Source organism: Serinus canaria, chromosome 2 (genome assembly GCF_022539315.1).
Source record: "Serinus canaria isolate serCan28SL12 chromosome 2, serCan2020, whole genome shotgun sequence".
Classification (NCBI taxonomy): Eukaryota; Metazoa; Chordata; class Aves; order Passeriformes; family Fringillidae; genus Serinus; species Serinus canaria.
The window spans coordinates 31,971,756-31,984,853 of record NC_066315.1 but is presented as its reverse complement, the minus strand read 5'-3'; the positions used below and the strand labels follow the sequence as shown (position 1 = coordinate 31,984,853).

Sequence of the window (13,098 nt, the reverse complement as noted above, 5' to 3'; positions counted from 1 at the left end):
CTTAAAAATAGTTGCATTTCAGATTTTTTGCGGCTTGGAATTACTGGATAAATATTGCTTATGAAATTCTTACTTTAAGCATATTGAATTGGAAATTTTTGGTAATTCACTGCTACTGAAGTATGTTTCAGGAAAGCTGTTAGCATAGAAATCTTGGGTTTTCAGACTGAGGGGGGAAAAAGTCTTTTATAGTATCTTCAACTCAGGTTAAATTGTATGCCAGTATGTAGTATAATGTTTTTTGTTTATGTGGCCAAGCTTTCATTCCAAATAGTGTTCTTACTGTAATTAAAAGGTGAGTGAAACTTCTCCTTAAATGAACATTTATATTTTCCCTGGTGGGAAAAAAAAAAAAAGAAAAGAACAAGTATTAATCATTAAATCTTGGTAATGAATTGTGAGGTAGCAAAAAAAAAAAAAAAAAAGGAGGTATTTTTCTTCAAGTTTGAAAATGAAGAAATCTTTGGTATTGATGTGAAGTTACTTTGCAGTTTTTGTCATTTTCACAAAATTTGGATGTAAGAGCAGATTAGTGGTTTGGTGAGTTATACATTAAAGAAATTGCTGTGAAGTATATTAATTCCCTTAAGAAAGGTCAGAAATAAGTGAGTTTTAGCAAGACTGGGTTTTTTTTGTAGCGCTAGGGAAAAGAGAGCAAGGTCTATGGAGTGAAGTGGAAGACCTCTCATTTTGGTCAACGCTGGGGACTTTAATTAGGTCTTATTAATTTCAGGTGTTCTAAGCTGTTTTTTTTTTTCTTTCTGTTTTTCTCCCAGTAGAACTTGGGAAAATTTTCTTTTACTGTCACATGGGAGACACTTAGAAAAGAGCAAATACAAGTTTTCTTGCTTGAATGTATTGATCTCTGTCACTGAATCAGTGCCTTCTGCAGCCAGGTGCAGATTATTTTCTGTGATGGGGTTTGTGATGGAGTCCTGTGAAGTCTTAGTGTTGGAATAAAGCCAATGAGCATAGTTTACTGAAAAATGGGCTCTGGCTACCACAGCTGAGCTCAAGGCTACAGTGTAGATGTGTGAAATAAAATCATTGATGCCTTCCTGAGTTTGTGGAGATTTGTACTGACTTCGAGGTATCCTGTTGATCGTAGCCCAGAGATAGGGATTGTTTGGCTTTTTACTTTGTGCCTTCTAAGTGGAGGGATGTGGAGTGTGCTTGTGGTTGCCTCAGTGTCAGGGAAGTGTCACCTGTCACTGGACCCTGTTGTACCTGGTGACAAGCAATTGTGCAGGGGACAGAGAGGGAGTCTTGTGAGTTTGGTGGTTTTCTTGGTCTTGGTGTACGGACTGTGGATCTCCTGCTTAGGAGGGTAGAAAAAGGATGGTCAATTTAGTGTGTCATCACTAAAGGGCAAAAAAAATCTGGTTTAGAGTATAATTTTATTCTTAATAATTTAATCTACAAAGGAACCTATCTTTGTGCTCCATAAACTTTTCAAGGCCTGGCCAGTTGTGAGGCAGAATTAAGGTGATCGGGAATTTATAACAGATTTTTAAATTTGCTACAAATTCCTGGTGTAGACACAAGTGGTACAAAGTAACTGTGCTGTATCTCATAGATATAAACCAGAGGCTGTGTGGGTTTTTTTTTCCTTGAATGAATTCACCAGCAAAGCTTCTATTAGCTGAACTGTAGCATTTAAACACATAGAGTGTGCAGACTGAATCAATGTTCAGAATTTTGTCACGACAGGCCCATTTTGGTGAAGTATAAAACTTGTCTTTTGCTACTTTGTACAGCTGTCTTCCAAAATGGCTGTAGATGACAAAGAGCTGCTTAAGATCTCATCTTCTTGCATTGTGTGGTAAATGAAACACATCTAACATAATGGTTTTTATCAGGAGAATTGCTAAATCAACTGTATATATCCTGGATGCTTTTGGAAATATCTTCTTACAGTCTTGGAATTTAAGCTATGATGGTACTGATGATCTGTGGAAATTAAAGTTCATTACCTCTGTTTTCACCACAGGAGGAGAGACCACATCCTGTTAAATGTCATATGACTTATTTATTTTTTACAAATAACAACTTAATTGCATTTTCTGAATACTTTTCCATGATGGTGTGTGATGCAATAGCCGTTTCTTGGTTAAGCTTGTGGGTTACATACATTGTTTCTTGGTAATGGTTATGTTAATTAAGAATTAGGGGATGGGTTAGATGGAGGGAATGTTTATCTGCTATGTGGAAAAGAATATGGCAGGGCAAATCAAATCTCACTGTTTTGATTCTGATTGTGAATGTTTGTTTGTTTTTTTAAACAGTTTCTCAGGAATTATTGTCTCAGGAAAGAGTGAATTTTAGGTTCTGGTCACTGAATAGAAATCCAGATTGCAAAATTTCTGTGGAGTGTTTTCTGATGCCAAAGGGAGTCTTGAAAATATAGGAGGATTTGGTTAAATATGTTTAATTACAGAAACTGGTTGATTTTGCTAGTAATTCATGGAGGTAGTACTTCACAGTTGAAGCCTGCAGAGGTTGCATTTTTTTAGAGTAAGGGAGTAGATGGGTTTTGGTTTTCCCCTTATCAAGAAGAGGAAAGAAATACATTGAGAGAGATCAGAAATTGTTATCTAATAATTTAATCATTTGAGTTGAAAAGCAAGGATTTAGTCACAAGGTTTCTAGTTGTGTGTGTGTGTATATATATATATATTATATATATATATATATGTCTTTTTTTTTTTGCCAATACCTTGCCCACAAGGACTTTGATGTATGCTACTGCATACTTAGCTTTCCATCATTTTATCTTTGAAATTGAAGTTGGAAAATATTATTAGTTACAAATAACAACGGCAAACATAGGGAGAAGATTCCCATCAAGCTGTGCTGACCTGTTGGCTCATAACTGCTGAAAAGTGATGCTGCTGCCATGCTTTACTGGTGTTGTAACTCTTCCATCCCTTGTAGCACCAGGTTGATTTAGCTAATCTCACCATCAGCTGTTGATAAAATCTGTGGAGGCGCTAGAGATGCATGCAGTCTCATTCAAGTAGTTGTTCTCTCTGCCAAAATTTAGTGTTTACACCAGTATGGGTAGGGAATGGTACTCTAGCCTGGGAAGTTGGTCAGGCTGAAATGTTTTTCACTTTTTTTTTCCTCTTTTCCTTAGAAGTTTCTTACACAGTATAGTTAAAAAATAGAAAAATAATACTTTAGAAACTATCCCTTACCCTCAACCCCCACAGACACATTTCTATTACAGATGACTTAAATATTAGGTTGCATTCTGTCTTTTTGGTTTTTTGGGGTTGTTTTGGGTTTTTTTCTCTCTTATCCAGCATTCTGGTGTTACAGCAGCTGCTCTTGGGGATATTTTGTTTCTCATCTTAAACACTGTTTCTGAATACTGTGGGCTTTTCTTGCATACTGTGTAATATATGCATGCTTTTCAACATAGTTTTACCCTCTTCCTTCTTTGGAAATTTAAAATCAGGATGAAGGGAGCCGGTCATCTGTGAAGCATTCCAGAATCTCAGTGTGAGGTTAACGACTAAGGATGAATGAAAATGTGGGGAAAGGCTAGCTGGGATGTGCAGGGCGAGGCTGGTCCTGTACAGCAGCAGCCAAAATGCTGCTTTGGTGGGTAATTTTGTATTTTTTTAGGTCATTATTAGTAAGTCTTTTTTTTATTTAGGTTGTGTTAGTGGGGTTTTTTTTGTTTTGTTTTGGTTTTTTTGAGTTTTCTTTGCTCATTGAGTTGGCTATCAGTTTGGAAGAGCTCTCGTCAACAGAAGTGTTGAGGCATTGTTGCTGAGTGTAGTTAGGACTGCTCACTTTTTATTATTGTTTTGGGTTTTTTATGTGTTTGTGCTGGTCTGCCAACTAAAATAAATGCCTTTGTGTGTTTTACTGATGTAATATAGTTTCTACACAGCAAATTGGAAAAAGAATTATAGGCTGGTTTGTTTGAGAGGCCCTGTAACATGCTTAGCAGCATTTAGGTCTTCTCTGATTTCATCTCAGTTCCCTACTGCAAATATTTGTGTGTCAGAAGCACCAGTGAGTGTTGACTTCAGCAAGTGGTGCTGATCCTGGGAGCAGTCCCTGAAGTTGCCACTGCGACAGGAGATGGATGGCCAGCAAGGCAGCTGCTGCATTGAAGAGCCCTGAGAGCTGTGGAGGATCCACAGGTGAAATAATGGCAGCTCAGTGACACCATCAGGGATAACACTGCTCCAGGAAGGACTTGAAAGTTGACCTCCCCACCCAACAAGTGGTAATCTTTGCTCATCTTCTGCACCCTAAAACATGGCAGCATTTACATATTTACTAGAATTGCAGACAGCCTGGATTTTAGAATTGCATCAGCTGCAGGGTGAGGGTGGAAGTGTTGGTGCTTGTCTGTCGGTTGCAAGGGGTTTCAACACTCCAATTCTTACATGATTTTTGGTGTTTCAGTGTGAGTTTGTTTAGATGCAGTGTACATAGTAACTAATGGTGATCTCAGGAATCCACTTTCTCCTGGGAGAAATGAAACCATGAGATGGTTTCCTTTTGGTCAGGTTTTGTTCTTTTTTTTTTTTTTTTCCCTCTCTGTTCTCACATATTAGGTCCAGCATGGGATCCACTTTGGTCTTTTAGCTCTTATTGGCATAATAAAGGCCAGAAAGATCTCTGAACAAATGGTCACTAAAAAAAAGTTCCTGTGAATATAAGCAGTGAAAAGGCCAAGCCAGGCTTTCCTATGTTTCCTGAGCATGTGCCAGGACAGTAAAAGTAGGATCTTACATGCTGTAAGAAAACCTGTTCACCACAGACATCTTTCAAGATCTCCTTGAGATCTCTTCATTCCTTCTCCAGATGTTGCACAACTTGAGATGACCGTTTTACCATATTGGGCAAAGCAGTGGTTTGTTTTGTTTTGAGCATCTGAGATGTGAGCAGTGGGTGGACTGGTCACTGTTTTGGCATCCCCAGTGGGGGAATGCATATGTGGACAATCACATCACTCAGAGGAAGAGGAGAGTTTGCTGACATCCTTATCCACATTCCAAGGCGTGCCTTTCATCTGTGCATCTTCACCACTGTGCCAGAAGGAAAAGTGAGGGTAAATAATTAATAATTGACCATTTTTAGGGACAAAGCTTGAGGGACTTCTGCTGCCTGCATCCCCTGTGTGGTCTGTGAATTCCTCTGAGTTTGGGTGTATGAGGTACCTGCACAGCTACAGTGCTGCAGATGATGCAGCCAAGGAAAGTTCAGTGGTTTGGTACTTGGGCTTAAGTCCTGTTCTGTTTTGGTTTTTTCTTTTTTTTTCACACAAGAATATGCATTCATGGTATGTGGCTTGTCCATACTAGTGAAATATAAATTATAAAAGACAAATGCATGTTGCTGCATTGCTCAGCAGTAACATGTTGATTTATATTGCTTAAGGAAATAACCTAAATTTCTTTTTTTCTACTTCTTGCACTAGGGGCCAGAAATGTTTAACCAAACTTGGAAAATTCCCCTGGATGACAGCAATAAACTAATCAGAGGATAGTATTCATGTCAAAGTGGTTAATGTGGTTGTCTCACCACTTTATTTAAAAGAGACTATTTGACTTGTAAGAAGATCCTTACAAACAATTTTATTGGGTGTTCTATATTAAATCTAAGACACTTTTCCGTTTGTTTCTCAGGAGCATTGATGGTTTATCTTGTTCATTCTTAAGTGCCCTTTTCAGTGCATCTGGTTCCTTCGTATCCCATTTTAAGAATTATGTGGTAACCAAGTTGTCTATGTATGTACATATGTGCTATGTAGAGAACTGGCCTAATCATACTTAGAAATTCTTGAAAGTGGTTATTCTGATAATTGCAGGTATTAAAAGCTGGATATATTAGAGTGCTTTAGTCTTATTTCAAGTTCACAGGTGTTATACAAGCTTTTTTTAAAAAAAAATCTGCTTTTATTTGTCTTAAATAGATAAAAAAAGTCATAAATACCATCTCTCAAATGTATAAAAACATAAGTTATACAAAAATTTTTCTGGGTTCTAATTTTCTTAATACATATTAAATAAGTTTATATCTGAATAGTACCATTAGAAAGGAAATAAATACATAATCTGTTTAAATTATTTCTAAATATTGAAAATATAAATAAGAAATATTAAAACCTAATAAATATCTTAAATACAATAAATAAGTTCCTAAAAGGAAATGGGAATGTATATAGATGCAAGCCATTGTTACTATTTCTAGTTCTTAAAACAGAACAACACTGTTATCTGCCACCTGACAGATTTGTAACCAAAGGATTGTGCCTGAACTAAAACATTCAAACACTGAAACTCCTGGTGTTTTTCAAATAGCGCACAGCCCTCACTGTCTTCTCCATAAATGAAGTAAAATCTCGGAGGATGAGGTGGATGGTGATTTTCTCTGTCCAGGCCTTAGTGGACTTCAGCTTTGTGTGGAGAGATTCCTGGGTAGCTGCATCTGGGATGATCACTTCTTCGGGATTGATCACCTGTGAGAAAGACAAATTGGAGGGCCTTGGTTAAAGCACTGTCACTGAGCCTGTTGGAGAGCATTGGTTTGTATATTCCCAACCTGCTGGATATCCACCTTTTTTGTACTGCAGACAACAGCCCTCCCTGGGACCTGTGCTTTCCTCCAGCCCTGTTTCTGTGGAGAGGTGTGAGGAGTGCTGTTGCCTGCAACGACTGCTGCGTAGGAATCTGGGCTATAGTGCCATGGTTTGGATGCAGCCTCTGGCATCGTGGTCCAGCAGGCTCTGGGCAGATCAATACACCCCTCCTGCTCTTTGGCAGTCAAGTGGCTGGTTAGGTAGGGAGATGCTGATCATGGTTTGTCCTAACCTGCACTGCTCCATCCTGAGTCGTAAGTTAATTGTCTGACATTGGAGTACTCACATTTTGTAACAGATTGACAAGTTTCCAAAGATGTCAAACTTGTTTAGCTACTTAATTCTTACTTTCCAGGCATTTAGTCACATGTGAGACTAAGTACCAACAACTTTCACTGATGCATGAGAGCATAACTACAAGATGAGTAAAAGTTATTTATCTAATGCTGACTCACAGCACTGCACACCCAGTACCTAAAGGCTTTTGAAGAACTTGTCCCAAGAAGTGGGACTTCTGAAAATGGGACTTATATAACCAAATCATGGAGCTGTTTTAGGTGATTTGGAGTCCAAAGTTCTAGCAAGTATCTGCTTAGTCCTGTGTTTAGGATCTTTCCTACCCTTTAACAAGTGACAAAAAGATGCAAACCTCCTTCTGGAACATCTTTTTTGTGAAATATAAGAGAGAAATATTCCTATCCAGACTACTTAAGAGTGTGTTCTGATCACACCTGCTTTTCCTAGTATGCCCAGCTTCTTGTTGTGCTCTGTTAAAGTTTGTATTTGGATATCCAGACAAGTATGCTGGTGGATCTATTTAACCACAAGTGATGGATTCTGGCTTTGCTGTCCTTGCCTTAAATATTTTTCTCTCACAAAGAAAAATTTCCAACCTGAAGTTCAAGGCCTTTTCTCAAAAACTCCCCAGTTTCTACAATTTCAGGTTTTGCTTTTGATCACTGTGTTTAATTCTGCCTATTTTGATTACCTTGGTCAAAAAAAGAAAAATAAAATCCAAAGCCCTAAACCCAACAAACCTAGTCTCTCTCAGTTATGAAACAAACTTTCTGCAAACTCATGTATCAAGCTGTAAGTCAGTAATCAGTTGCTGTCTTATGACAGGACTATTATTCTCAGCTAGCACAGTGTGAAAAAAAGCAGTTCAGCTTCCTTTCACATAAAGAATGATGGGCATAAGTAAATATGTTAGGAAAGGTATGGCAAACACACAATACTCAATAGGCTTTTCACATGCTGAGAATTGCCTGGAAGGAAATAATGCCCCAAGACTTCTGCAGTCCTTACCTGGGTGATTTTTATTAAGGCAAATGCTTTCCCCAAAGACAAAAGGAAGCATTCATATTAAGGATTATTAAAATAGCAAGAACTACTGGAATAAGTAAATTTTTAAAGTGTGATCTTTCAGAGTTTTCCAAAACATGAAAAATGTCTGTCAGAAACTAATAGCATTTTAGTTTACCAAATCAAGAGAGAAATCAATATTTTTGTGAAAGAAGATCTTTTGCAAGCAAAATATGTGTTTTTCAGTAGGGAGCTATCTGGTAAATTGACAGCAATATCTCAATATACCATACAGCTTGGCTTAAAAGTTTGGTTTGGAGAGTTTTAAATATAAATAATGTTTTAAAAATATACTTGGCTTTTTCTTTTCTTGTTTTTTTTTTTTTTTTTAATGTGGGCTTTTAAAAAAAGTTGCTGACTTCTACTTCTCAGTGGGTTCCAATATTAGTACAGGCTGAATTGCAGTTCTGCAATTATAAACAAGCTCTCTGAGAAATCTTATTTCTATCAGCCAGTTTAGTATATTTGTTCTTAAAACAGTGATGCATTTAGGTGATTTGGAAAGTATAACTAACAATAGGAAGTAGGAAGAAGACTTGTTTCTTTAAGAAAAGAAAGCAAAACTTTTTAAAACCTCTGAGTCATAAGGGTAAGATCTGACCATAAGGAACTGTCACCTGTCTTTTCAAGGAACTGAAACACAGCATCCTCTATTTCACATAGCATCTTCTGTTTCTGACTTCACATCAGTATTAAGCCACAAAAATCATTAGAGGGAATTCAAAATCAACTCACCATCTGTCTTATGGTATGTGCCAGGTGCTCTGCGCTATAGGATAGCGATTCAACATTTTGGTTTTCACTGGTAAAAGTTTCTTGTATGTATTTGAGGTATGTCTGAAATGTATAAAGCCCGCTGGAGATTTTTCTCAAGCATTTATCCTGAAATGAGAGAAAGGTGAGAAAGTCATTTAGAGTTCAAAGTGCCTTGATCTCAGTGCTGTGTGCAGGTTAGCAGATGATGCTTCTATAGTGTGGAGGTCTGGCCAAAGCCGGCTAGAGCAGGCACAAACCTTTAGGTCAACTTGCACAGTTCTTTTGAGCAGGTAAAGCCTGCCCCAGGTATACAGGATTAGATGGGAAAGGAGAGCTGTTCCTTGCCTCATTAAATCCGGCGAGCAGACACCCATCTTCCTCCGTCACCTTGGGGAGGTTGAGGTTGTTTTGGAGGAGCATTTCCACGCTGTTCTGGCAGACGGCTAACTTCTCGCACATCTGGGGAGAGACACGGAGAGGTTTGGTCGCACCTTGTCAGGAGGCAAACGCGGCCGGGCCGGGCGTGTGAGCGAGCGAGCGTGTGCGAGCCCGCGCTGCGGCCGTACCCACCTCGTCCTGCAGCTGTGCCGCCCGGGCGTGCAGCAGCCGCGCCAGCCGCAGGCTGTCGGGCAGCGCCGCCCGCCGCCCCGTCGCCTCGTCCAGCTCGGCCTCCCCCGAGGAGTCTGCGTTGGGCAGCGGGGCGGCAGCGGCCCGCGGCACCAGCAGCAGCAGTAGCAGCGGCGGCGGCAGCAGCAGCGCGGCGCGGAGGGCGGGCGGCCGGCGGCGGGCGGCGCGGGCACGGTCGCAGCCACAGTCCCGGTGAAACTTCATGGTGCGGCTTCTTCTCGGCTCCGGCCCTGGCCCCTTGTCGTCGGCGAGGCTGGCGGGTTGAATGAGCTCCGGGCATCTCTGAACGAGTATTTATTGAGGGGGCTTCGAGATTATTCATGGCCTTGGGAAAATCCGGCATGAAGCACACGGGGGGTGTGTGCTCTCTCAGCGCGCCGGGCTTGACAGGGCTGCTCGAGAGCTGGGATTGTGAAACGGGCCGGGGGGGCGGCCGAAAGCAGCCGGTGGGAACATGAAGTAATCGTGCTCCGTAACTCCTTGAGGGCCGGGCTGCTCCCCGCACTCACCGCCCCCCCGCTCACCTGCCCCGCGGGGTCCCGGCCGGGGCTGGAGCCCCCCGGTCCGGCTTTCCTCGGAGCCTGCCAGGTCCAGCCGAACACAACCTCCTGGAAATTATACATGCATACCTGCCTATGTACACACATACGTTATATATGCGATACACTTCCGTATATTTTAATATTTTAACGTGGTTTAATGTTTTATGGATTTCGTATGATGTATATTTATATCTGTATTTCTGCTACTTTTATTATTTGTATATGTGAAACTAAACGCCCGTGTTTAGGTGCTGGGTAGTACAAGTCGCAAGTTGTCCGAGTGAGCCACATGTGGGTGGGATTAAGTACATCAAACTCTTTGAATGGACCAAAGCCAGGTCCTACGGGAGGGGGGGCTGCAGGAAATGCCACGAAGTTCCCTGTTATCTGCTGCCTTATCTCTTTCTGCCTACCTGTTGCAGGAATTTTAACCTTTCAGGGGGACTCTTCACCCAGGGCAAGTGTGCCTGTTGGGATCAATCTTGAAGAATGCAGTCTGAGTCAAACTAAGGCATGCTGACATTGAACTTTTGGGATTTCTTGAACTGATTTTGGCCAAACTGCCTTTTTTTTTTTTTTTTTTTTTGTAAATGTTTTCTCCCATAAGGAAAACCAGAGTCTGCATTGGGAACTCCTAGAAGGAGATTACAGACTTGGGAGAACAGAACATGGGGTGTAAGAGAGGTGTTAGGGACAATGCAGAAACTGAAAAATACCCCAAATACTTCATTTTCTAAGCACAGCCTGAAAAGAAAGTCTCAAGAAAGAAGCAGGGTACTACTGTTTTTTATTGAATGTCTCTTTCTATCAGTAACAGAAAAGCAGCTGCTATAATTTTGCCCAGTGGAGAGATATTAGAGCTGGAACACAAGTGTTAGCGAGCAGTTTTCAACAGCAGCAATCCATCTCTGCCCAGGTCCCCGAGTGCAGCAGGGGGGATATTGCCAGAACAGTATTTGCTGTAATGTCAGGTCTGTGGCATTAGGCATAGAAGAAAGCATGCCACTAGCAGTACGTTTAACTATTATCAATGAAAAGATCCAACTGAAATGTGCTAAAGGATTAAAACAGCCCGGGCAGATGAGCTCAAAGCCTGGTATTTGCTTTTGCATAACCATCAGAGTCAGGCAGATACATCAGGGAGGGAACTCCTGCCTACCTCTTTTTCCACTTGCGATAGCACATGTATGTGCGTCTCAGGGATTTCCTTCCGCTGCCAGGCGACTCATAGGCTGTTCCCTGTAGACAGTCAAACTTTTCCTTTACCTAACCTAAGTGAAAATACTATTCTTAAAATGAGGAAAACTTGGTAGAAGGCTGTGTTTCCTTAATAAAATTTTTCAGCAAGCATTCTGTAATTTAGTCTTCTCTGTAGCTCTAATTCTTAGTTTTGTAAACTTATTTTATTAATACCTCATTGTATTGTGAAAGTCTCTATTCCTTAGAAATTTTCAGAGAACATTTTTGTGCTGATCACTATTATACAGTCTTGCTGATGTGTGTGGTTGCATCTGCAGAGTGAAATAAAAGCAAGTTTCAACTGTTCCTCATCTAAAAGTCTCTAAGCCTTCACTTAGTGTTTTCTCATTTTGGGGTTTTGTTTACTTTTTTTTATATGAATGTCCATGTGACTTTTCAGAAGTACAGAATATACTTACATGCTCCAGTGAAAGGTGCTCATTAATGGCTTAGAAACTCCATTTGATAATCTAGGACAAAGCACAGCATTCAAAGGGAAGAAGGAACTGGAATTTACACAATGGCATTAGAATACTTTTATTGCTTTGGACAGTTTCTTATGGAAAATCACTTATTTAATTGGTACTGTACATAGAAGAAATACTTTTGCACAGATCTATCTGTAATAATGGTTAGATTTTTCGGGAGGGTTTAAAGGAGATCTGCACTGTATTACTAATTAGTTGGCACTGTATGGCACTGAATTTCACTGATTCATCAGTAGTCACGTTGTTCAAAATTTAATAATCTCTGAACAAACAGCACTTGCTCATGACTTACCTACAGATCAGGAGATCCTGGTACTTAAAATGTAGGAATATTATAACTCACACTCTGAGGCATAGTTTCTAGATGCCAAGGAATTTCTTTCCTGCATAGCATCTTTGTAATACTGTAGATTACTGTTCTTGCATTCTTTTATTTCTCTTGCACTGTATTTCACTGTACAAATTTTTTGTTTGTATTTTCATTTATACTGTCAACAAGATGGCTGCATACTGGTATGTAAAAACTTCCTAAAGTGGGATTTCAGAAATTCTCAGTATTTAACCAACTTTTCTTCTGTCTGAGAAAGGAGCACTACTACTGCACATTTCTTTAGGAGCAGAGAGACCATTTCTGAACATTGTAAAAAATCTCTCCTCTCCAATTGTCACACATGAAAACTGTTCCAGGTTCCAGTCAAGCTACAGCAAATCCAGGATCATCCCATGTGTGTTTTCTAGGATCAATGTGCAACTCACTAACCCATTCTGGAAAAGGTTCTTTTTCTTCTAGAACTGGTCTGCCTGGGAGCAAGCCTGTGCCACTTTTGCTCTTGATAACCTGGGAGATTTGCAGAAAGGAGCCTGTTTTCAGGAGAGGTGGATGACACCAACATGGAAATGCTGAAGAATTTCCATGAACCACTGAAGAATTCAACAAACTGCCTGAGCTGTCATGGTCAAAACTTGTCTCCCCTCCTCTGTCAGCCACCAGGCACATGTCTACAAGGAACCTTTCCATGTGCAGGGGCAAAACCCAGTGCCATTGGCAGCAGCAGGAGACCTTGCTTGCTGAGTGTTGTGAGTCAAGCATAAATGGCATTCTTACATGGAAAAATAAGGTCTTTCAATGAAGTAGAATTACTAGGGTGCAGTAAGTTCCACTCCAACCTGTGTGTTTGGTTTGACCATCATTTTTCTATCTAATAATCTCCACTATTTTACAGTAGGAGAAAAACCAGTAATGTTTATTTGGGGATTATGACTTAAAATAGTACTGTTGGTAGTAGGAGAAAAAATACAACTGAAAATGTGGTGTTCTTCTATAGAGGTGTTGGATTATGTGTGGAAGAAAATACCAATAGTTGGAAATGGGATCATGACAATCACTAAGCAAATAACTTCCAAACATTTTGAATGAGGAGGAAAGCTGATGTCTGATTCCCCTGACATTTTTTTGGTTGAATTCTTCATAGCTTGTAAC

At 40.2% G+C, this 13,098-nt stretch overlaps 1 protein-coding gene across 1 annotated transcript; it reads right to left on the bottom strand.

Annotated features, from left to right (window-relative positions):
* Positions 1-6,292: 6,292 nt before the first annotated feature.
* On the bottom strand, positions 6,293-11,383 carry IL6 (interleukin 6). Its single transcript, XM_030227270.2, has 4 exons — positions 9,293-11,383; positions 9,068-9,181; positions 8,702-8,848; positions 6,293-6,484 (listed from the first exon to the last, which is right to left on the bottom strand). The coding sequence occupies exons 1-4, from the start codon at positions 9,551-9,553 to the stop codon at positions 6,293-6,295; spliced, it is 714 nt and encodes a 237-aa protein (XP_030083130.1). The 5' UTR covers positions 9,554-11,383.
* Between the last annotated feature and the right edge of the window lie 1,715 nt (positions 11,384-13,098).